The sequence below is a fragment of the Panthera onca genome, chromosome B4 (assembly GCF_046562875.1).
Source record: "Panthera onca isolate mPanOnc1 chromosome B4, mPanOnc1 haplotype 2, whole genome shotgun sequence".
NCBI lineage: Eukaryota > Metazoa > Chordata > Mammalia > Carnivora > Felidae > Panthera > Panthera onca.
In genome coordinates this window covers 135,206,157-135,229,716 of record NC_138345.1, presented here as the reverse complement: position 1 = coordinate 135,229,716, position 23,560 = coordinate 135,206,157, and the positions used below count along the sequence as shown (strand labels likewise).

At 50.1% G+C, this 23,560-nt stretch overlaps 1 protein-coding gene across 1 annotated transcript in view; it reads left to right on the top strand.

Annotated features, from left to right (window-relative positions):
- Positions 1-22,703, top strand: part of ARFGAP3 (ARF GTPase activating protein 3) — a 55,350-nt gene extending 32,647 nt beyond the window's left edge. The window contains exons 11-16 of the mRNA XM_060656151.3: positions 79-201; positions 6,250-6,381; positions 12,216-12,339; positions 13,235-13,325; positions 20,107-20,228; positions 21,628-22,703. Of these exons, the coding sequence (XP_060512134.2) occupies positions 79-201; positions 6,250-6,381; positions 12,216-12,339; positions 13,235-13,325; positions 20,107-20,228; positions 21,628-21,645 (610 nt within the window). The 3' untranslated portion in view covers positions 21,646-22,703. The remainder of the gene's footprint in view (positions 1-78; positions 202-6,249; positions 6,382-12,215; positions 12,340-13,234; positions 13,326-20,106; positions 20,229-21,627) is intronic.
- The last annotated feature ends 857 nt before the right edge of the window (positions 22,704-23,560 follow it).

The window sequence follows — 23,560 nt, the reverse complement described above, 5'->3', positions numbered from 1 at the left end:
ACGTTTATTCTTTGGTGAGCACAAGTGTCTTCCTGAACTGATGTAATTCCTCTCCCTTTTATTCTCTGTTTTCTCCAGTGGTATTTCACATTCCGTGACTTCAGATATGCAGACCATTGAGCAGGAGACGCCGATCATAGCAAAATCAAGAAAGAAGTACAGTGATGACAGTGGTGACCCATATTTTACTTCCAGCTCAAGGTAACCTGCCCCAAATCAGCCTTAAAGCGTTGTTTTAGAAAGTGGTCATTAATGTGGACTTACTCGCTTATTTGCATTAAGAGCAAATACAAATCAGTTTACTTCATTGCTTCTACAAGCTTTGGCTGGAGTCAAGGGTGTCCTTTGGAAAATTATGGGGGAAAGATTCGTAAGTGGACAATGCCTACGAGATGTTTATAATAAAATCAGTGACCAAGAGTTGAAAATAGAGTAGGAACTTGCAGGGCGCCTGGGTGGCTTAGTTGGTTGAGCATCTGATTCTTGACTTTGGCTCAGGTCACGACCTGAATTCAAGCCCTGTGTCGGTTAGCACAGAGCCCGCCCGGGATTGTCTGTCTCCTTCTCTCATTTGCCCTTCCCCTGCTTGCATGTGTTCTCTCTCTCTCTCAAAAATAAATAAACTTAAAAAAAATAAGAAGTAGGAATTGTGTTTATCTAAGTGTGAAATTGGAGAACAAGGCAAGAGCCCAAAGGTCCATATCCTTTTGTTTCAGAACAAATAGCAAACACTATTTGTGTGTGTGTTATCAATTCATGGAAAACACTAGTACACTCTGAAGGCTCTCAGGGTCAGCTAGGTGCCGGTCCTTCAGCCTCCACCATCAGATTGGGACCAGTTGCCTAACTTCGGTGTGAAGGCAACCGTGGCAAGTACCACGGTTCAGGTTCAGGGGCCTGAAGGGCAGGGAGAACAAGTTGAGACTTGAACTGGCTCACCGTGTGAGGTTCTTCCAAGAACCTGACCCATACAGGAGAGTCCTGCTAAAAAGGCACCATGTAAACCTGGGCTGTGAACTGGAGGTGAGCACCAGCTGAGAACACAGGGGTGAGAGTGTAGACCCCGGTTCAGACGGTCTGGATTTGAATCCTGGCTGGGCCACTTAATGACTGTGTGACCTTGGCCAAGTCGCTCAGCCTCTCTGTGCTGCAGCTTCCGCATCTGTAAGTTAGAGATGCTGGGGTCTGCCTCACTGTGTTGTGCGATGGTAAATGAGTTGATGCAAATGGAGCGCTTGACTATTTGTGTGATGTTTAGCTGCGTTTATGACATAGGGGTTCAGTTCAAGAGACGTGACTCAGTCTAAATGTGTAATTACTGTGGTTAGATTCTTAACTACGCCGAGGGCCACCTTCAAGTTTGGAGCTCGGGAAAATCGAGTGTGTGTCCATCAGTAATGGGCGGTGCGTTGAAGGAGGCTCCGTGGCTCACGTCTGGAAGGCCATTACTGTTGTCTGGCGGTTACGTACGCAGGCTCGAAGCGGTTTCATATCTACATGGGCTATATGTTTCATATACATACGAGATACACATACATGTTAACTATTAACTGGAAGCTGATTGTGACACACATCTTCCCAAAGTTCATAGCTAGTACTCTGCCTAAAAAATTCCCTCACACTGCTTCCCATTCTGTCAAGTCCAGATATTTTACCAAAAAAAGTTACTAGGTTAGTGGTGTTCCCTGTCAGTGCCGCCAGATACAGGGATGGTTTTGTACCTGTTGTGAGTCACTTGTATAACACAGCAGGTGTGGTTTACACAGAGGCAACCCCCCAATCGTGCCTTTCAAAAGTATTTAGGGGCGCCCGGGTGGCTCAGTCGGGTGAATGTTCGACTTTGGCTCAGGTTGGGATCTCGCGGTGTGCGGGTTCAAGCCCCGCATCGGGCTCCGCGCTGTCGGCGCAGAGCCTGCTTGGGATTCTCGCTCTCTCCTCTCTCTGACCCTCCTCCACTTGTGCTTTCTCTCTTTCTCTCTCAAAATAAATTAATAAACTAAAAAAAAAAACCACACATAAAAATATCTACATAGGGGCGCCTGGGTGGCTCAGTCGGTGAAGCATCTGACTTCGGCTCAGGTCATGATCTCGCGGTCCGTGAGTTCGAGCCCCGCGTCGGGCTCTGTGCCGACAGCTCAGAGCCTGGAGCCTGTTTCAGATTCTGTGCCTCCCTCTCTCTCTGCCCCTCCCCCGTTCATGCTGTGTCTCAAAAGTAAATAAATGTTAAAAAAAAAATTTACATATATTTTCTACAGGATAAAATTAAATTTCTAACTTGATTTAAAAGCTGCATGCATGTGAGATCATTTCTGATTTGCTCTTTATTTTTTTCATTAATTTTTTTAATGTTTATTTACTTTTGAGAGAGAAGAGAGTGAGAGACAGAGTGTGAGCAAGGAAGGGAGGGCAGAGAGAGGGAGGCACAGAATCCGAAGCAGGCTCCAGGCTCCGAGGCGTCAGCGCAGAGCCCGATGCGGGGCTCAAACTCACAAACTGCGAGATCGTGACCTGAGCTGAAATTGGACACTAACTGAGCCACGCAGGTGCCCCATGAGTGCCTTTTCTAGCCTCCTTGGTTGTGACCACTGCTGGTAGAGAACAAGGGAGCTGTTAGTACTCTGGCGACTGACGGATCGTAAACACAGCCTCCAGGAGAGCCAGCCTGTTAGCTCCATGAGCAGCCTGCACTGCTTCCGAATTACTCATTAGCCCTTTAGAACTTGAACATTATAAATTATGAAATAGTGCTGTTTCTATGAAAAATAAAATCCACCATATCTGGGATTTTTCACATTGAATTCCATTATATTCAGGATATAAACAGTGTAATTATATACGGAGTACAAAATAATGAAACCAGAGTGATTTGCTCAGCCTTATATAAGCAGTCAGCGTGGCCTCCACTGGGTAGACGGTTGTCTACAGCTGTAAATCAGATATGCACTGTTGGGGTACCAAGGGATTGCAAGGAATGTCCTCAGGGTTGGATGAAGACGGAGCGAGAGCAAAAATACAAGTGAAGAGCATTGAGAACCAGGATCTAGAAACCAGAACATTAGAAAGTCAGTAAAGGGACGCCTGGGTGGCTCAGTTGGTGAAGCCTCCCGACTTCAGCTCAGGTCACGATCTCACGGTTTATGAGTTCGAGCCCCGTGTCAGGCTCTGTGATGACAGCTCGGAGCCTGGAGCCTGCTTCGGATTCTGTGTCTCCCTTTCTCTGCCCCTCCCCCACTTGCGCTCTCTCTCTGTCTCTCAAAAATAAGCATTAAAAAAAAAAAAGTCAGGAAAAATGTAGAAATCAAGACTGCTGTGTTTCTAAGGTCAGGCAAGTGCCCCACAGCCATCAGGCATCAGTTAGCCCATCCTTCCAACCGATGGGACAGCTGTCAGCACCCCCAGGGCTGCTGCTCACCTCCCACATCTGTCAGCGCACAGAGAGCCCACCCCCCACGCCCACCTGCCCCACACTTAGAATGCTGCCCAGTGCTCCTGCTGACCAGTAGGATCCGAGCAGAATGGCTTTCTCTCTCCTGATTTTTGTTTTTTTGTTTTTTAAATTTTTTTAATGTTTTTTTAAAATTTATTTTTGAGACAGAGAGAGACAGAGCATGAGCAGGGAAGGAGCAGAGAGAGAGAGAGGGAGACACAGAATCCAAAGCGGGCTCCAGGCTGTGAGCTGTCAGCACAAGGGGCTCGAACTCACAGACTGTGAGATCATGACCTGAGCCGAAGTCGGACGCCCAACCGACTGAGTCACCCAGGCGCCCATCTCTCTCCTGATTTTTGAATAATCCAGTCATTGAAAAAATCTGACATGCTTATATTCCAAGATGAGCATTTGGACTTACAAGAATGAAGAATATTTCCTTAGAGTGACACTAAATCTGCAAAATCCTAAGTCCCAGCAGCTCAGAGTTGCGAAGAGCCTGCAAGTTCCAACCACCCCCTGCCCGGTCCTTCCCACCCTCATGCCCCCAGCATCGTCTTGGTGAGCATCCTCCAGGGGACCATGCTGCCCCTCTCCCCACCCCACTCCTCCTCCTCCTCCTCCTCCTCCTCCTCCTCCTCCTCCTCCTCCTCCTTCAGGCAGCCATTCTGTCCTGGGGCAGCTCTGTGAGGAATGATGCCTTTACTTATGTACTTATGTACTTATGTACTTATGTACCTTGCTGGGTTTCTGAGCTCAGATCAGCGAGGCCCGTGAGAGCAGGGGCTGGATATGTCTCCTTGCCCTGTGTCCCCATCTAGCAGAGCACCGGCTCCTCCTCGTAGATGCTTGTTAAGTAGTTTCTAAATTCCTCATTGACTTGGTCTTAACTCTCTCGCTTGGACCTTTACAAATAAATCTCTTGAATAATTGAAGATACCTTTCAGGCCAGTGTGCCTCCCACATCTGGCAAGCCCCCTTCCTCTGAGCCACTTAAAAGTCTGCTTGTCCAGGTCTCTCCTCCACAGGGACTGGTTGTCCCTGCTCCTCCAGGCAGAGCCGGGGCTCGGGCCCACCTGCCATCAGCCACCAAGAGAGCCTGGCCTGTTTCTCGCTGAAACACGGATCTACTCTGAACCTGTGTCTTCCTTACACGGAAGAGAAGGCTAGCGGAAGGAGATTTGTCCTTCAGGACCTCCTCGCCAGAGAATGCGGAGCCCCTTCTGGAAATTCTGCTTTCTCTCTATTATCCACGGAAAGCCACACCATCTCCTTCAAATAGCAGGTTTATCCTTTTCACCTTTTTTTTTTTTTTAACCCAGAAAAAGTATGTTTGTTCTTAGCATTTCCAACCCCCCAACTCTTAGCTCGTAGGGGCCCTTGGCCTACTTTTTCCTACAGGTTCTTGCTGCCCTCTTATATTCATCTTTGGTTACAGGCCCCTCTGACTGCCCAGGCTCTCCGTCTTTGTGCGACTTCTTGTGACATCCGAGCTCGGTGTTCACCATGTATCCCATGCGCGTCTTTTCTTACTCTGCAGAAAGCCAGGTGACATCTTTGGAAGAAAGCCTCTACATTATCTTCCACCATCCTTCCTTTCTCAAGACCTAAGCCTTGGAATCTGCCTCTGCTGAACTTCTTTACCGCCACATTTAAGGAGTGGGGGGCGCCTGGGTGGCTCAGTCTGTTAAGCATCTGATTCTTGATTTTGGCTCAGGTCATGATCTCACCATTTGTTACATCGAGCCCTATGTGGGCCCTCTGTGCTGCCAGCACAGAGCCTGCTTCGATTCTCTCTCTCCCCCACTCTCTCTCTTTCAAAATAAATAAATAAACATTAAAAATATAAATAAATAAAGAGTGTGTATCTGGCAGGGCTCTTTTCCATCCTAAGCTGTTGTGAATTCTGACAAAGCACGGTCACTTCTTAAGGCTCTGGCACATCCACCTCACCTCTGAGTCTCTGTCCTGTTCCAGGCAAACCCTGTTGCTCGTGGTCAGAGATTTTTCTGTCACCACGCAGGACAGGAAGCTGCCGTGGAGCTTTGCTCTCTGAGCAAGGCCCGGCTCTGGGGTACTCGGCTGGTGAAAGAGTAAACCCACCTACAGGCCTACAGATCAAGCCCCAGGCTGGAAAAGCATCCGCACAATGGTCCAGCCATTAGCCATCCATACCTTTGTATCTGACTCCGCCAAGAGGCTAATTAGCACCATTTACATCAAGTGGTCAGGGCTGTTGCCAGGCTTACCTGGCAGGGACTGCCAACAGGGAGCTCGCGTGGGGTTTTTGTTGTGATTACCTGATTAGGCAGAACTAGACCCAGAGAAAGCAAAATACGTAACCTGTGGGGAGTAAAGACGCTCAAAGGCATCGTGTGCTATCCGGATGGGCTAGGTTATACTGCACTGACAAGTATCCACCCCCCCCCCATCCCGGCCCCCAACCCCGTCTTAAAAGCTTAACACAACAACGGTTTATTTCTTGTTCAGCTGAGGGTACAGGTGATTGTCCAGATTACCTGTCCTTTGGGTAACATCTTGATCTTCCAGATGGATGGAAGCTTCTCCTGCCTGAGGCTGGAGCGCCTGGAAAACCACCTTATCTTTCATGTGGCACGGGAAGAAGGGACTGGGCGAGTTGAGCACAGGCACTTTAAAGGCCTTGGAAATGACTCTCCTCACGCCTGCTTCTGTTTCGTTCGTCAGCTCTCGTCACATGGCCACTCCAACCGCAAGGCCCAGGAAGTGTAGCCGCCGTGCACCCCATGTGAGTGGACATCAGTAAGGTCTCCCGAGTCACCATGTCCCTCTTTTTCTTACAGGTACTTTGACGAGCCGATGGAGTTAAGGAGCAGTTCTTTTTCTAGCTGGGATGACAGTTCAGATTCCTATTGGAAAAAAGAGACCATCAAAGATACGGATACTATCCTGAAACCCACGGGCTATTCAGACAGGTATGAACAGAGAACAGTGGGATTGTAAATATTGAGGCCATGGGTCTCCAGGGAAATTCTCTAAGACTAGCGAATGATTTTATTCTACTGTTTCGAGAATATTCTTTGCATCCTGGTCTGTTTTCTGACCTTACAATCTTGCCTTTCCCAGAATGTCCTATAAATGGAATCATACGGCAACTGGCCTTTTCAGACCGGCTTCTTTGACTTTTCGTAGTGCATGTGAGACGCTTGTCATGATGTTCCTTCCTCTTCGTTGTTGAGTTGTTTGTCCGTTCACCTGTCGAACAACTACCTCCAGTTGTTGATTATGAATGAAAGACTTTACAATCTCCTGTCCAAACCGGACAAAAGTGCAGGGAGACCTAGTAATACGTTGGGACAACAGGCACAGCCTGGGATTATGCTGGGTGACTGCAGTCTGTGGCCAGCCTACTCACTTTGTATCCTGCGTGATGCAGAACGGTGTCTTCCGTGCATTGCAAACGGTGCCCTCAGTATTCACCAACTTACCTCCACGGGGAGCTGAAGATCAAAATGGTGGGTCTGTTTACATAGGAAAATTCCTTCAAATGTCGGGTGCTTTGGAGATTTACTCATGTTTTATTAGAATTTTCAGGCTTTTTAAAATGGCCTGAAATCCTTTTACAAAATTACTACCGTCAGCTTTTTAAAAAGTAAAATGGCATTAGTATACATTATAAATGAGAAGTGCATTTGCCTCACCTCAAATTAGTTTAACCTATTTGGGCTGGGTTTTTTTTGTTTGTTTGTTTTCATTTTGTGTGCTGGCAACACTTAAGATCCGTCCTCCTAGCGAATTTCACGTATATAACACGGTATTACTTTCTATGGTCACTCTGCCTACTTTACATCCCCAGAATTTACTCATCTTGTAAATAGAAGTTTGTACCCTCTGAACATCTGCCCATTTCCCCTACCTTGAAGGCTGTGGGAAAGAAACACCATTCTACACTATGAGTTTCACTTTTTTTTTTTTTTTAATTTTAGATTCCACCTATAGGAACAAAATCGTGCGGTATTTTTCTGCTTTGTCTGGTTTGTTTCACTTGGCATGATGTCCTCCAAGTTCATCCGTGTTGTCACAAATGGCGGGATTTCCTTTTTTTAATGGCTGAATAATGTTCCACTGTATATATATTTTCTTCATCCATTCATCCATCAACAGACATGTATCTTGGCTATTGTGAATAATGCTGCTGTGAACATGGCAGCACAGATATTTCTTCGAGATACTGATTTGTTTGTGTCAGATACAAATCCAGAAGTGGGATTGCTGATCAAATAGTAGTTCTATTTTTAATTTAAAAAAAAAAATTTTTTTAATGTTTATTTTTGAGAGAGAGAGACAGATAGAGCGGGGGGAAGGGCAGACAGAGAGGGAGACACAGAATCCAAAGCAGGCTCCAGGCTTTGAGCCGTCAGCACAGAGTTCGATGTGGGGCTTGAACTCATGAACCGTGAGATCATGACCTGAGCCGAAATCAGACACTTAACCGACTGAGCCACCCAGGCGCCCCTCTGTTCTTAATTTTTTGAGGGACCGACCTCCATACTGTTCTCTGTATGGCTCTGCTAATTTCCGCTCTCACCAACAGCATACAGGGGTTCCCTTTTCCCCAATTCTCATCCATACTTATCTCTTTTGGTACTTACCATGCAAACAGGTATGAGGTGACATCTCATTGTGGTTTTGACTTGCATTTCCCTGATGATGAGTGATGTTGAGCGTCTTTTCAGATACCTGGTGGCCATAAACTTCCTTTTTAGAACTGCTTTTGCTGTGTTTCATGAGTTTGGGTGTGTTGTGTTTCCATTTTCATTTGTTTCAAGATATTTTTTTATTTCCCTTTTGATCTCTTCATTGACCCACTGGTTGTTCAGGAATGTGTTGTTTAATTTCCATATATTTGTGAACTTTCCAGTTTTCCTCTCTCCAATCACTGATTTCTACTTGCAACCATTATGGTTGGAAAGGACACTTTATATGATTTCAACCTTCTTAAACCTAACGTATGATTTAAATTTATTTTGTGACCTAACATATATTTGTCCTGGAGAATGTTTTATGTGTGCTTGAGAATGTGTGTTCTACTGCTATTGGATGGAGTGTCTTGAATGTGTCTGTTTGTCCATTTGGTCTAAAATGCTGTTGAAGTCCAGTTTTTCTTGATTTTCTTTCAGGATGATCTGTCCATTATTGAAAGTGGGATACTGAAGTCTCCTATGTGATTACAGTACTATTTCTCCCTTCTGCTCTGTTAATATTTATATCATATATTTAGGTGCTCCAATGTTGGGTGCATATATATTTAAAATTGATCATATATGTGTATATATATATATGTATATATATATATATATATATACATATATACACACACACACACACACACACACACACACACACACACACATTTATATAGTTATATAATGACCTTTGTTCCTTGTTACAGATTTTGGCTTAAAGTGCACTTCATCTGATATAAGTGTGGCTATCCCTGTTCTCTCTTGGTTTACATCTGCGTGGAGTATCTTTTTCAGTCCCTTTACTTTCTGCCTATGTGTGTTCTTCAAGCTGAAGAGAGTCTCTTGTAGGCAACATGCCGTTGGACCTTGTTTTTTTTTTTTTTTTTTTTTTTTTTTTTTTTTTATTATTTATTTTTGGGACAGAGAGAGACAGAGCATGAACAGGGGAGGGGCAGAGAGAGAGGGAGACACAGAATCGGAAACAGGCTCCAGGCTCCGAGCCATCAGCCCAGAGCCTGACGCGGGGCTCGAACTCACGGACCGCGAGATCGTGACCTGGCTGAAGTCGGACGCTTAACCGACTGCGCCACCCAGGCGCCCCTGGACCTTGTTTTTTTAATCCATCTGGCCACTCAGTGTCTTTTGGTTGGTGAATTTAGTCCATTTATGTTTAAAGCAACTATCGATAGGTAAGGATTTACTAATGCCATCCTAGTAATTGTTCCTTGGCTGTTTGGTGGTTCCCTTGTTCCTTTCTTCCTCTCTTGCTGTCTTCCTTTGTGAACTGATGACTTTCCATAGTGGTATGTTATTATTTCTTTCTCTTTCTCTTTTGTGTGTATACTATAGATTTTTGCTTTATGATTACCATGAGGCTTACCTAAAACATCTTATAATTATAGCAGTCTATAAACAGCCTATAGCCGTCAGCACAGAGCCCGACGCAGGGCTCAAACTCACGAACAGCGAGATCATGACCTGAGCTCAAGTCGGATGCTCAACTAAATGAGCCACCCAGGCGCCCCTATAACAGTCTATTTTAAGTGGATAACAACTTAACCTAGATTACATACAAAAATTCTACCCTTTTACTCTACCCCCTTTACATTTTATGTTTTTGATGTCGTAATTCACTCCTTCTTATATTGTATATCCAGTAATAAATTAATGTAGCTATAGTTATTTTTACCATTTTTGTTTTTTAACTTTTATACAGAGGTTAGTGATTTATACACCACCATTGCAGCATTCAAGTATTGTGAATTTGACTGTGCACTTACCTCCATCAGTGAGTTTTATACTTTCATGTTTTTATGTTACTAATGGGCATTCATCAGTTCAGCTTCCAAGACTCCTTTTAGGATTTCGGTGACACAAGTCTCTTGGTTGGCAGGGTTTGCTTGTTTGTTTGTTTTTCACTTCGAATATATCCTTCCCCTGTCTCCTGACCCTGCTAGGTTTCTGCTGAGAAATCTGCTGATGGTCTCCCAGGGATTCCACTGTACATGATGAGTTTCTCTTCTCTTGTTGCTTTAAAAATTCTTTTTTGGGGGGCACCTGAGTGGCTTAGTCAGTTAAGCATCTGACTCTTCATTTTGGCTTGGGTCATGATCTCACAGTTTGTGGGTTCGAGCCCCATGTGACAGTGTGAAGCCTGCTTGGGAGTCTCTCTCTCTGCCCACCCCCCCCCCCCCGCCTCAAAAAACAAAAACAAAAAATAAAAAACAAAAAAACTTAAAAATTCTTTTTTTCCCCCTTATGGCTTACCTTTATTCCCATGACTTACTCATTTCATAACTGGGGCCTATTTCTCCCTCTCCCCTTCACCCATTTGGCTCATTCTCCCACCCCCCTTTTGTCTGACAACCATCATTTGTCTGTGTCTATATTTATACTTCTGATTCTGCTCTTTTTTTGTTTGTTTATTCATGTTTTTTTTTTTAAGATTTCTTTTATGAGTTGAATCGTATGGTATTTATCTTTCTTTTTGTCTTTGATTTTTAACAGTTTTATTATAATGTGTCTTGGTAAAGATCTCTTTGGGTTGAATCTCTTTGAGGACTTTTGAGCTTCGTGTACCCGAATGTCCATATCTCTCTCCAGATCTGGGAAGTTTTTAGCTGTTATTTCTTGCAATAAGCTTTTTGCCCCTTTTGCCCTCTCTTCTCTTGATGGGCCTCCTGTAACGCGTAAATTAGTTTCTTACGGTGTCCCATAATTCGTGTAGGCTTTCTTCACTCAGTTTTATTCTTTTTTCTTTTTTTCTCCTCTGACAGGATGATTTGAAATGACCTGTCTTCGAGTTCACAAATCCTTCTACTTGACTCAGTCTGCCGTTGATGTCCTCTGTTGTATTCTTCAGCTCCAGAGTTTCTGTTTGGTTCTTTTTTGTGATTTCCGTCTCTGTGTTGAACTTCTTATTCTGTTTGCGTGTTATTTTCCTGACTTCGTTGAGTTGTGCATGTTCTCGTAGGCTCCTGAGCTGCTTTAAAACGGTTATTTTGAAATCTTTGTCAGCCGATTCTTTGGGATCGGTTATTGGAAAATTACTGCGTTCCCTTTGTGGTGTCGCGTTTCCTTGATTTTTTGTCCTGCTTGGCGTCTTGTGTTGCTGTCTTCCCATTAGAAGAAGAGTCACCTCCTCCTGTCTCTACCGACTGGCTTGGGGTGAGAAATGCCTTCACCAGCAGCCCTGCTAGGGATCCTGAAGCTTTCTCAGACCTTTTCTATGGAAATCCCACTCTATACTACTCATTCCCTTTTGGGGCTGGATTCTTAAGATGAATGCCGTCTCTCAATCCCACAAGGCCAGGCCAGGTGCTCGAGCCTCCTGTGTACTCTCCCTTGGTGCCCGGAAATGCTCCTTTGTGTACTTCCTCCCAGTCCCAGAGCGGGCTGGCTTTCTGCACATGCTCAAAGGCTTGTCCTCGCCGTCTGTGGGGGCTTGTGCAGGGAGCCGACTATGAAGGTGGGAGATGTGTGGGTGAGGTGCACAGAGCGTTGGAAGGCATCCATGGGCCAGCGGGGGGCTCCACGGGCAAAGTGTACCCAGCTGCTTGTGAGCAGGCTTCCTTGTGGCGTCCACAAAATGGTCGGTGGGACCTACGTGCCTTTGAGTTCTGAGCCCTGGCTGCTGTGCTTCCAGCCTCTCCCAGCCCCCAAGCCATGCAGATCACCTCAGTACTGTGGATGGGGTGGGAAAGAAGGGGCATTTTCTGCAGTGTCCCACCCAGCAGGGGAAATCGGGCTCCCACTCACCAGCCTCTCACTTTCCCCCCATGGGAGATATTGCAGGCCAGGGGGCTCTCTCTTGGTACTGAGCTGTGCCGCCCGGGGAGAGGGGTGACTCAGGGAAGGTGAAACTGTGCCTCTTACCCTCTTTCTTGTGCCCAGTCTTGGATCATTTTACTCCCAACAGTGTGTTGGAATCTCTCTGCTGCACTCCTGCGTCCTGTCTGTGGACAATTGTCAAGATCAGTGTTCTGTAGGGGGACGATGGTAGAAAACTCCCTACTTCACCGTCTTGCTGACGTCGCTCCTGGTCTGCCTGTTTTTAATTATAGACCTACTGCCCGCCGTAAGCCAGACTATGAGCCAGTTGAGAACACAGATGAAGCCCAGAAGAAGTTTGGCAATGTCAAAGCCATTTCATCAGATATGTACTTTGGAAGACAAGCCCAAGCTGATGTAAGTGTCCAGAGAGTTTGTGTGAGCCCTATTGAGCAGGAAGCGAGCAGGGACCTGGGAGCCAGGGGAGGAGGTGATAGGCGCAGAGTGGGAGGGACTCAGACTGTGAGAGGCCCCTGGGCCCAAGGTGATGGAGTCGGGACTCAAACCCAGGTCCTCCTGACTCCTCCCCCTCACTGCCCCAGCTGGAGAAGAGGCTAGAAGGTAGGGATCGTGTCTCACGTTTCTCTGATTCCTTTCTCAGTGTTTTGAACACACATCTATTTAATATGTTTGGAAAAAATTTCAGGCGATTTTTGATACAGCTGTAATTTACTTAACTTTTTAATGATTATTAATGAAGTTAAATGGCGTATATAGATATGTTCGGGGAGGGTATATATATTTATTTTCAGGTTGTTGCCTCTCGCCTTAGAGGAGTCCTGCTACACAGAAGGATCATACGGCAATGGAGAGGCCTAAGGTTTTTTCTAATGTCGGGGTGCTGGTGTGCTTGTCAAAGCTCTGGGAGGCGCGCGTCACTGCCAGGTTTCTTGGGCGACACAGGGAGCTGCTTCCTAAAGGCACTGAGTCTATTTCGTAGCAACAGAGCTTTGCCCGGCACTTCAGGAGCTTAGAGTTACCACTTGCTCTTCCCACCCCCTAAAAGCTGCCTTATTTTAAAGCTGGCAACATTTAAGTCTACTTTGAAAGTCACGGAGCAGAGCCGATGTGGGCAGCCGTGCAGTGGCCTCTGCTGGCCGCTGGTGGGCACAGCGCCGCGACAGAGGTGCCCTGCTGCTCTCTGGTTCCCCTGCCCTGAGCAGCTGTGAACTGACAGCTCCTCGCTGATTCTTTTTGCAGAATTGCTCACAGCCTTTGGAGCCTGATGTTTCCTATTCCTTGTCTTCTCTAGTATGAAACCAGGGCTCGGCTGGAGAGGCTTTCGGCGAGTTCCTCCATAAGCTCAGCGGATCTGTTTGATGAGCAGAGGAAGCAGACGGCAGGTAATGGGGGGGCGGGGCTGCCAACAAGGTTGGTGCCCAACGTGTCTACGGCATGAGTACGTTTTCTCTGCATAGAACTTTTCACGTTTCCAAGATCATCCGCAACTGTCACGTGATGCTCTTACCCCCTCTGTGAACAGAGCAGAAGTTACCGTTTCAGGCTTGGTGTGTGAAGAGACCAGGTCAGGACATTTAAGCGACGTCCCCGGGTTGCCAGAGAAGTCATCTTCCTGGAACGTGTTTCCTGGTCCGTTGCAAAGGCCTTGTCTGATTTGTGTGGTATCACAGCCCCGCGGGTGGACAGCCCTGGGCTCCTAGCTGTCACTGACCGCTCCCTGCCTGAGACCTTGAGTGTTTCATGTCATTTTCCAGTCTTCCCAGACTCCTGCTCTGTGAAGCGGGTAGATACTACACCCCGCGCAAGGTGGCACTGAGGCTCAAGTGAGGTACTATGTGTGAAGTGCCACCTGGGTGTCTGGCACCCAGGGGAGACAGAGGTAGGTAGAACAGGGGACTTCACCAGGCTCAGTCTTCGAGGGAAGGCAGAATGTGGCTGTGGAAACAGGCAGGTGCAGAGGAATCTCCTGTCTCCCCAGCCCTCTTAGGGTGCAGACCCCATGGACAAGAGATGCCTGGGAGCCCCAGGGAGTGCACCTCAGAGCATGGGCCCATCCTGGACGTCCAGAGCCGAGCCGGTCTCTGCTTGTACCTCTGGGTCCCTGAGCCATGACCGAGTCCCACCCAGGCCTCAGCCTGGCCAAGGGCGACGGGAAGGCTGTGTGTTCTTCCTTTGTCACAGCTCGCATTAAAGGAGCAGTGTCCTCTGAAGTCACTTCAGGAACCCACTCGGCGGGAGAGCCCAGGGGGAGGGGACCTCCAGAGCCAAATGCTCCAGGCCCAGGACCACCTGCTCCCCCTCGTCCCCAAACCTGGAGGAGCCAGGCCTGGGCACAGGTGACCAGCACGGGCAGCTGCAGAGAACAACTGTTTTCTGAGTACAGCGAGAAACAGCCTCAAGAGAGAAGGTCGCGGGACAGACCCGAGTGCCTGGAACCTTCAGTGCTGGGGTGTGGGGGATGCTGGAAGATCCACTGTGGCCCTCAGGTTCAGTAAGCACACCAGGCTGCTTGCTGCCGTGGGAAGGAGCTCTCCACCCAGGGGATACAGGGCCCCAGGGGCAGGTGGGGGCCAGGGCCTCAGCTGCTGTAGGGAGCCCACCAGGCAGGGGTGCTCGGTGGGGCTGCGGCTCTCAGGCCGCTCTCTGAGCTGCCTTCTGCACCGAGTCCGGGTGGGGCAGGGTGGCTCCTGGACTTGCATTCTTATCTCTTGTCGGGACTTCCTCTTGTGGCCGCCTTCCCAGGTGGAGGGGTGCTGGCCCTGTGCCCTTTGGAGGGGAGCAGGGGAGCATCCCCACAGCCCCGCCTCCCCCCGCCAAGGGTATCAGGTCAGCCCCTCAGAACCTCAGGTGTTGAAAGTCGTCTCCCCCCAACCAGCTGTGTGTGATTTTGTAATTCAGGTTATTGGAAGTTTCACTCTGAAACCCTGTTTGTTTAAAAAAGGAAAAAAAAAACATTTGGAGATCAAATGAAAACTCTTTCCAATTGTTGAAGGAAAATTGTGGCCAACCCATGTATACTTTCCCGTCCCCTTTCAGAGAACAAAGGTTCTTTAATTGTTTGGGCCCTGTGTGGGTCCCAAACTCAGGGTCACAGAAAGGGTGCCACCCCCCCACCCCACCCCCCCGCCGGCCTCCGTGCTCCCTCCTCCATCCAAGCCCACGGCTCAGACCGTGGTCACCCTCGTTCGGCATCTTCCATCAAGCACATCATAAAAGTCGCCTTCAGTAACGACCGTAAGTGTAAGTGCATTGAACAACTCTTATTAAATATTGACTTTTTGTCAAGAGTGCATTTCGGCAAACAGCAAAAGCTGGTTTAAGAGACTATTCTGGGTTTCTTATCTTAGAAGCTTTCCCATCTGTGAAATCTCAGTCATTGAGGAGATCATGGTATACTTTATAATTTCATTGTGGTGGGGGCGGGGGGGGGGGGGAATGACTCCAGATTCGAAATGCCTCCTGGTGAAACAAAATGCTTCCTGGGGATGTGTTTAATCCAGCAGCCTGGACATTTGTCAAGGGCCCTTCCCTTTCGGGATACGGGAAGGACCAGATGAAAAACACACATAAGCACCCGCCACCAGCCTGGCATAGCGCCGGTCCCTGTGGCCATCCTCCCAGAGCAGGGTCAGCTGGGGGAGGTGGGACTGCCATCACCTGGGTCCTGTGTCGGGAGGCAGCCACTCAGGGCACTGAATGACAGAACAGAGGCAGCTTTGGGAGAGCAGAAGCTCCAAGCCCAGTCTGTCCCCTCGGGGTTTTTCTTTCGAGAAAATGATTCCGGTTATTTGAATCTGAGCGTGTCCACCGGGAGGGCCAGAGACGCTGAGGCCCTTCTCTCCTAGGCTCCACTCGCTGGTTTGCTCCGTGCACCTGTTTGCTTTGTCCCCTTGGGGCACCTTGGCTGCTCTCTTCTTTCCTCCTTGCTCAGGCCCGCGGTCCAGGCATGCGACCTCTTCGGGGCCTGCAGATCTCCAAGCACTGGCCTCAGTCCGCAGCCACGTGATTTTGTTTGGTCAGGCGGTGAATGTGTTTGTCACAGCTGCACCGTGGCGTCGCCGACCCGGAGTCGGCCGCCGGCCGGAGTCTCGTCACTTGGGCACAGGGCTGCCGTGCGGGTGGCAGAGAGGTCACTGCCGTGCTCTGTTCCTTATTAAACTCGTCACTCGTGTCATGTTGGAAACCCTTTCTTCTCTCCCTTTGGCCCCATTTCAGGGAAACGGGTACGTGATCGTCTACTGAAAATCGATTGTTTGAGGAGCCGGGGCACCGTCCTGGGCTCCTCGGGCTTCCGCAGCGCCACCCTCCCACCTCCTGCAGCTACCCCTTCTCCCTTCTCTGGGCTGATGCTACCCAGAAGTCTCTGGTCGGCCCAGGTTTCACATCCTGCCCTTGCTCCCTGCCGCTTGGCTCTCAGCTCCTGTGGGCCTTTCCAGGCTCAGTTCCCAGCGTTTTCCTGCTCCAGCCCTGGGTGCACGCTCTGGGCGCCCTCTGCTGTCACCAGGGTAGAGGCCATCTGATGACCCCCCTCCCCCCCCCCGGACTGGACCCTAAGCCCTTCGGGGACAGGACCTGTCCGTTTTCATCTCCGTCCCCTGGCAGCTGGCATGCCTGGCACAGGGAAAGCCCTCAGGATGCGTCTTTTGAGTGAACGAATGGACGGGTAATGAAGGAGCCCTGGAAGCAGGGGTGCCGGTCAGCGGGTCCCTCAGCCAGCTGAGCGCGGGAGCCACGGTCCTCACCGTGCTCGTGCCCCTTCCAGCACAAACAGGAACGTCCCCTGCCCCGGCTGTGATGTCACGTGGCCAGTGTCAGGCGCCGTGTGCACATTGCCGTGGTTCCTTCTGTGCGGAGGTGGCCTCCGAGGCTTCCACCGAGAGACGGCCCCACGGGTCCCCATCTCGGGTGACTGTGCAAAGCGGACCCCCTGCCGGCCCGTGGCGGGCACAGTGAGGTGCCAGCACGGTGTCACTTGGCCTTCCCGACTGATACAGGGCCTCCACGCCAACCACTTAACGCGGCGTGGCTCGGCTGGCCCCGTCCCCCGGCCTGGACACTCCGGGGCCTCTGTCTCTGTCTTGCCACCTTTTCGGTTGCTTGAGCCAGAAACCTGGGAATCAGCCTTAATTTCTCTCTTTCCCAGCCCCCCGCTGCCAGTTGGTCCCTAAGCCTCCTCGGGACACTCAGACTCACCCACCCCACTGCCACCGGCTTCGGCTCAGCCGCAGCCACTCGTATCTGGACTGCCTTGGCGGCCTCTAACTGCTGGCCGAGCTCTCCGGGTGCTGTTATCGGTTGATTGTCTGCCTTCCCCAGTAGGCAGTAAGCTCTGGAAAAGCAGGTTTGTGATGATGTCCTCAGCACCAAGCCCGCTGGGGGTGTAATGGGGACAGATAGATAGCAGGGAGACCGGGCACCTGACCTAGACCGTAGGTCAGGGAGCCTCTTCCTGAGGAAGCAGCTTGAGCCGTCATTTCCTGGAGCCCATTGTGTAGTCTGAGCGCACTGGGGCTCTGCTGCCCCGGGCGGCCCTCAAAGGAGACACGGCACCCAGATACGAGAGGAGGAGGGAGACCTTCAATCAGCTTTCACAGGTTTGCAGGCAGCAGACCTGCCGGCGGAGGGTGGGAAGCCACCTCCCTGCCAGAGACCTGACACCCGTTCCCGAGTTGGCCGGCTGCTTACACTCCCAGGACTCAGATGGATAGTGAGGATTGAGTAAGGAGTAAAGGTGCACGATAACAGAGGCTAAATCAGATCTGAGTTCGTTTCCCTCTTACATGGGACTCTGGGGAGGCAGCTCAGGACATGTGCTATGTTCCCAGATGCCAAGGACCTAGGCCCTTCTCCTCTTGTTGCTCATGATGTCCTCTCCATACTTCACCTCATGCCCAATATGGTTGCTCCAGCCCTAGCCATCCCATCTGCATCCCGGCTAGCAGGAAGAGGCAGGGAAAAGGGCGGGCCTCAGCCCTGGATGGCGCTTCGGCTTACGTCCCATTGGCCAGAACCCTGTCACCTGAACACAGCTTGTTGCAAGGGTTAGAATTTGGGAGCTCTGTACAGAGAAGGGGAGGAGAGGAGAGGAAGGACTCTAGGGGATGGGCCGCCATCTCAGGGCACCTGGGGACTGTACCTAGTCGGTGAGAGATCATGGTCCCAGAGCTGTCCCGCCTTAGCTGTGCTCTCTTCTTTAAGTGCTTCTCAGTTGGAGGGGCGCCAGGGTGGCTTTGTCCGTTCAGCGTCCAGCTCCGGCTCAGGTCACGATCTTGCGGTTCGTGGGTTCGAGCCCCGTGTCGGGCTCTATGCTGACAGCTCACAGCCTGACTCCTGTGTCAGATTCTGTGTCTCTCTCTTTCTCTGCCCCTCCCCTGCTCATGCTGTCTCTCTCTGCCTCTCAAAACTAAATAAACATTAAAAATTTTTTTTAAAAATTTCCCAAGTTGGAAACTTGTAAGTGGAGGTGCTTCTGCTAAGGTCCCCCCTGCTGACCTCTGGTCCAGACCTACCCAGCCGCTGTGGACCTCTCCAGGTAGTGGCGCAGCCGTGACCCTGGCTCTGCACACTCAGGATCTCATACTAGCTTCCTGTTTGCTATGAAGACCCATCTGCAGGCCAGTAGCAACACTGGTGAGCGGCTGTGCTAGGATTTGAACCCAGATCCAGCGTCCAGGCTGGGCCTCCACTCTTTTATTGGCCAAGGCCTGCAAAACTTTAAAAAGTCAGCTGGAGGGGTGCCTGGGTGGCTCAGTCGGTTGAGCATCCGACTTCAGCTCAGGTCGTGGTCTCAGCTCATGGGTTCGAGCCCCGCGTCGGGCTCAGTGCTGACGGCTCGGAGCCTGGAGCCTGCTTCGGCTTCCGTGTCTCCTTCTTTCTCTGCCCCTCCCCTGCTCACGCTCTGTCTCTCAAAAATAAAATGTTTGAAAGAAAAACAAAATTAAAAATGAATAACAAGTCAGCTGGAGGCAGAGAGGGGAGGAACCCGCACCGGCGGCCCCTCCCTGCATGGTGGGCACGGGAGCCGTGCTGGGGATCCACACTGTCCCTTCTGGGCGGCGTCCGTGTGGAAAGATAAACACGTCCATTCCGTTTTTTCTTGGAAAGGGAACTGGCTTCTGTTGCTTAAGGGCCAGGTGGGTGCGGCTGGGTCGTGCGGGGGTGACTGGGCTTGGCACCCTAGGACCTGCAGGGTTTGGGCTCGCTCACAGTCACGGGGCCCCTCCGGCTTTCTGTCACACCTCTGTGACGGAGCCTCAGCCCGAAACCCTGGCTGTCTGCTCCAGAGCTGCCGCCGCTCAGGTGTGATACCACCGACGCGCTTCACTTGCACTGGTGGAAATAGGCTGATGTTTCCGCCGCCGCCAAAGCCGAAGCAAAGAAATCCCACTGGTTCTGGCCTCAGGAAGCAAGGGGGGGGGGGGGTGAGCTTGGCTCCGGCTCAGAGTCAGAAAAGCCTCAGAGAGACACCTGTGCGTTTGGCTCCCCTCCCTAGTGAACCTCGTTCTCCTGTCCTGCAGGCTTCCCCTGCCCTGAGTGGCAGGTGACAGAGACAGCGGCCGCTGCGGTGCCTTATCCCCACCGGCAGCCCCAGAGCAAGCAAAGGCTCCTCTCCCTGAGAGATACAGGAGTCCCAGGAAGGCTCTGATCGGCCAGGCCTGGGTCACACGCCCACCCCTCTGGATGGAGTCCACGGGGCTCCCCAAGAGAAGGGAGGAGGGCTTGTATCAAAAGCGCGGTGGGGGGGGGATGTTGAGCACTCAAAACCTAGAGATGTCCACCCATCTGCCATTTACTGAGTATTTACCTGTCAGATCTTGTGTTCAGAGGAGGAACCAGGAGCCCAGAGAGGGTGAGAAAGCTCTCCAAAGACACACAGCTTAGAAGAGACAGTGCCAGTATTTGAAGCCCTGGTGGTCCCAAGACCCAATACGACATCTGCTCTCGTACGGGGTCTTACAGCTAGTTCAGGGTGGGGCTGGCACTGAAACAGGTCCTGACCCCACCGCAAGGTTCTTCTCCCTTCCGCCCAGCTGCTGCTTGCGGGAAGCGGGAAGCAGGAGGGGAGGGGATTCTGTGCCCTCTAAGGTCACGGAGTGCCCTGGGCACCGGTTGTGCCGCCTGTCGCCACGGTCCAGTGACAAATGGCATCTGTTCTGTGTGCAGGAAGCTACAACCTCACGAGCGTGCTGCCCACTGCGCCTGACATGGCCCAGTTTAAGCAGGGAGTGCGATCGGTTGCTGGAAAGCTCTCGGTCTTCGCTAACGGCGTCATGACTTCCATTCAGGTCAGTGCCCCGGGGGTGACAGGAACGGAGCGGGGTGGTGGCTCCGGCGTGGAAAACGCAACTTGGACCGCTCTTCACCTGCTGGCAAATTAGATTTCCTGCTGTTGATTTATATGTTTGCTACGGTGTAACCCGGGACGTCATGAAAACCAGAAATTGGGCTTTTATTTCTGCTTAAATGTTCTCGTTGATGACTCTAGAGGAATTGTTACAGGAATTGATCGTATGCTCCGCTTTCCTGTGTTGGAACAGAGAAATAGGAAGAAGAAAATAAAAACTGCCCATGATCCCAAGGACAGCTTCTGTTACTGTTTCGGCATATTTTATTTTAGTTCTTGATTTCTATGCACACCTTCTTAGAACTCAAACGGATTAGGTTGTATAGATGATTTGACATTCTCCGTGGTGCTCTGCTGTGAGCATTTCTGTGTAATTCTTCAGAAGCTACCTTCTGTTGAGCGAAAATGCAGAACATTTATTTGAGTCTTCCCTAATTTGGGGATTTACGTGGTATTTCGGTCTCCGAAATAAGGCAAGGACGGGGCATCCTCGCGCACAACAGCGGAAGGCCATCTCTTAAGGCTTACTTCGTGAACCTTCTGGTGTACGTCCTGTTCTTCTAGGTTGCTGCTGCTAATGCGAAAACGTGGCCACGGGCGGTAGGACCTAATCAGTGTGGCCTCTGGTGCCTCTGAAGGGGCTTCCCCGCTTGGGGAGGGGGTGGGGCGGCCCCCACCGAAGAGAATCCCCTCCGCCCAGAGGTTCCTGCTGTTTTGGCTGCTGTTGAGAACAACCTTTGGTTAGAATTCACGGGGCTCTTTTCATGTCCCTGAGGTCAGCTGAGCCCACATCAGGCCTTCCACGGAGGTGACATCCGTATTTTAGGGAAGGTCATCCCCCTTTTGTAGGGTACCCCTCTTTTATACCTTTATTTTATAGATGCAGAATCGGAGGTACGGAGGTTAAGTTGCTTCTGCAGGATCGCTCAGCTGAGCCAGAATTTCAGGGTTCAGACTCCACGTGTGTTACACCTGCCTCCCAGAGAGAGGCTCACCCCTTGGCTCCCCACCCCCACCCCCAGATGCTTTGCGCCCCTCCCCACAGACCCCCCCACAGCGCGGGAGCCGCAGGTGGCCGCGGGGATCAGGGACAGGATGTCCTCCTGTCCACGGCCCACGCGGACCTCGGCATCAGGAAGCCCCGGCTGTGGCCACGCCCCTTCCAGTTACTGGGCTCCTGGGGTTGGGGGGGGGGGGCGGCGTACGTTCCAGATGCCAGACGGTCGGTGTTCTGTGTTCACTGCGATGTCAGTTTGGGAACGCTGAGCGTTCGGTGCGCGTGAGAGGGAGAAACCGGCGCTGAGCGCGAGCAAACGTGCGTCTTGCTTCTCTCTCGCCAGGATCGCTACGGTTCTTAGCACCCACGCGGGGTCGCGCGTTTCCAGAAAGGCCTCTTGACGTGAACCAGTGAGCACGTCGCAGACCGCAGTGAAGACCGGACAGTTTTGCAGATCTTTCTGCTGCTTTTTCACATGGTATACATGCATTCCTGATTTCTGATATTTCCTTTGAGAAATTCTCATTTTTGATGTAGTAGAAGCTTTATTGTAATTTCTGTTTTTGCGTTCCTTCCCGCCCATGCGCTCCTTCTGGCATATCTATGTGTAGCCTTGCTTTATTTGTGTGGAATCTGGTTCCAGCAGCTGGGGGTCTGGAGACAAGGGCTTCTCCCACCTCTGAGGGCCGAGAGCCTTCCTTCCGGGACTGGGGGAGGGGGTCTCAGTGCCGTGTGACCTGGGGGCTAAGGGCTACCCCAAGCAGTGATGCTCCAGAGGCCCGGAGAAACCAAATTCACCAACACACGTTTCGTTCAAAAGGGAGCAAAGAATAAAAACAACAGACCACAAATGTCTAATTTGGCAGGTTGCTTCATTTGTATTTCCACACGTTACAGTGATTTCAAAATAATGTTTAAAGCCGTCTGTCCCTTTGTATGATCTATAAATTCAAAAATAATTTACAGTGAGCACTTTTAACAAGGCTAAGCTTCTGCATTGCCAAGGGAATTAATCTTCTGACACAGTGTTGCTGTTTGAATTTATGGGAGATGTCAGCTGGGAATCTCCTGAGTGTGTTTACGAACCGACATAGTGGACAGAATTTAAAATGAATAAGGTAAGAAGACAGACCCACGGGAAATATCTCAGTACATGGGAGAACAGTAGTTGTAACTGGGTAGTTTTGTTAATATTTTTTATCTTAATCTTGGTTTTCAAAAAATTACAGAATGTGTATAAATGAATAAAGAAAAATAATTTGGCTGTGTTTTAGACAGCGTTAGAATATATTGTTCAGCACAGTAAAATATATTTGAAATCTGATGAACCAGAAAGGTGGTTTCAACTGAATATTTTGTGAATTTTTCTTAAAAGATCAAATTTGTAGACTTCTAAATATAATAAACCCTTGCAGCAGATCGTGTTGCCTATTTTGTTTTGTTTTTTTTTTTTTTACAAAAGCCTTTGTAATGAATCTTGTAAATCAGGGCTCATGATATAACATTGGCATGCATTTGAACTATGATATAATTAGAGATGGATCTGTTTTTCATGTACGTTTGGGGCCTGATGTGCAGCTGTCATTAACTGAGGTGTTGTCCCCAGGGCAGTGGCAGGTGGGGTGTCCTTGCTGAAAGTGAGGACGTGCACAGTGGCATGTCCCGAGCCCAATGTTTTGCTGTAACAAGATACTACAGTCCGGGGGGCTTAACGGCTCCGGAGACCAGAAGTCCAAGATCAAGGTGCCATCAGGGGTGATTTCTGGAGAGAACTCTCCCCCTGGCTTGTGGAAGGCCACCTTCTCTTCTTTGCCCTCATACAGAGGCTGGGGTCTGTTCCTCTCCTCATAAGGGCACCATTCCTGTGGGACCTGGGCCCCACCCTTCTATGCTCACTTAACCTTAACTGCCTCCTTAAAGGCCCATCTCCACCTAGAGTCACATTGGGAGTTAGGGCTTTACACACACGAATTTTAGGAAGACACAATTCCGTCCATAACAGTGTCGGTAAGAAATTTCCACACTGAGTTAGCTCTGCTCCAGCCAGGCTGGGGCCTGGGCTCATTCCACATCCAGGAAATCCTCCCATTTTACCGAGGGGGCCCTGCCCAAGGTGGGGTTCGCTTGCTCTAGCTCTGAAAGTGGCTTTTCCTTGAACTTCCTCACAAGGAAGGGCCTCTGCAGCCCCACCCCCCAGCCTGGCTTGGGTACCTTTTCAGGGCCTTCTGGACCCCCGGTCCCAGGTATTCAGAGAAAACATCTCAGTGCCTGACACC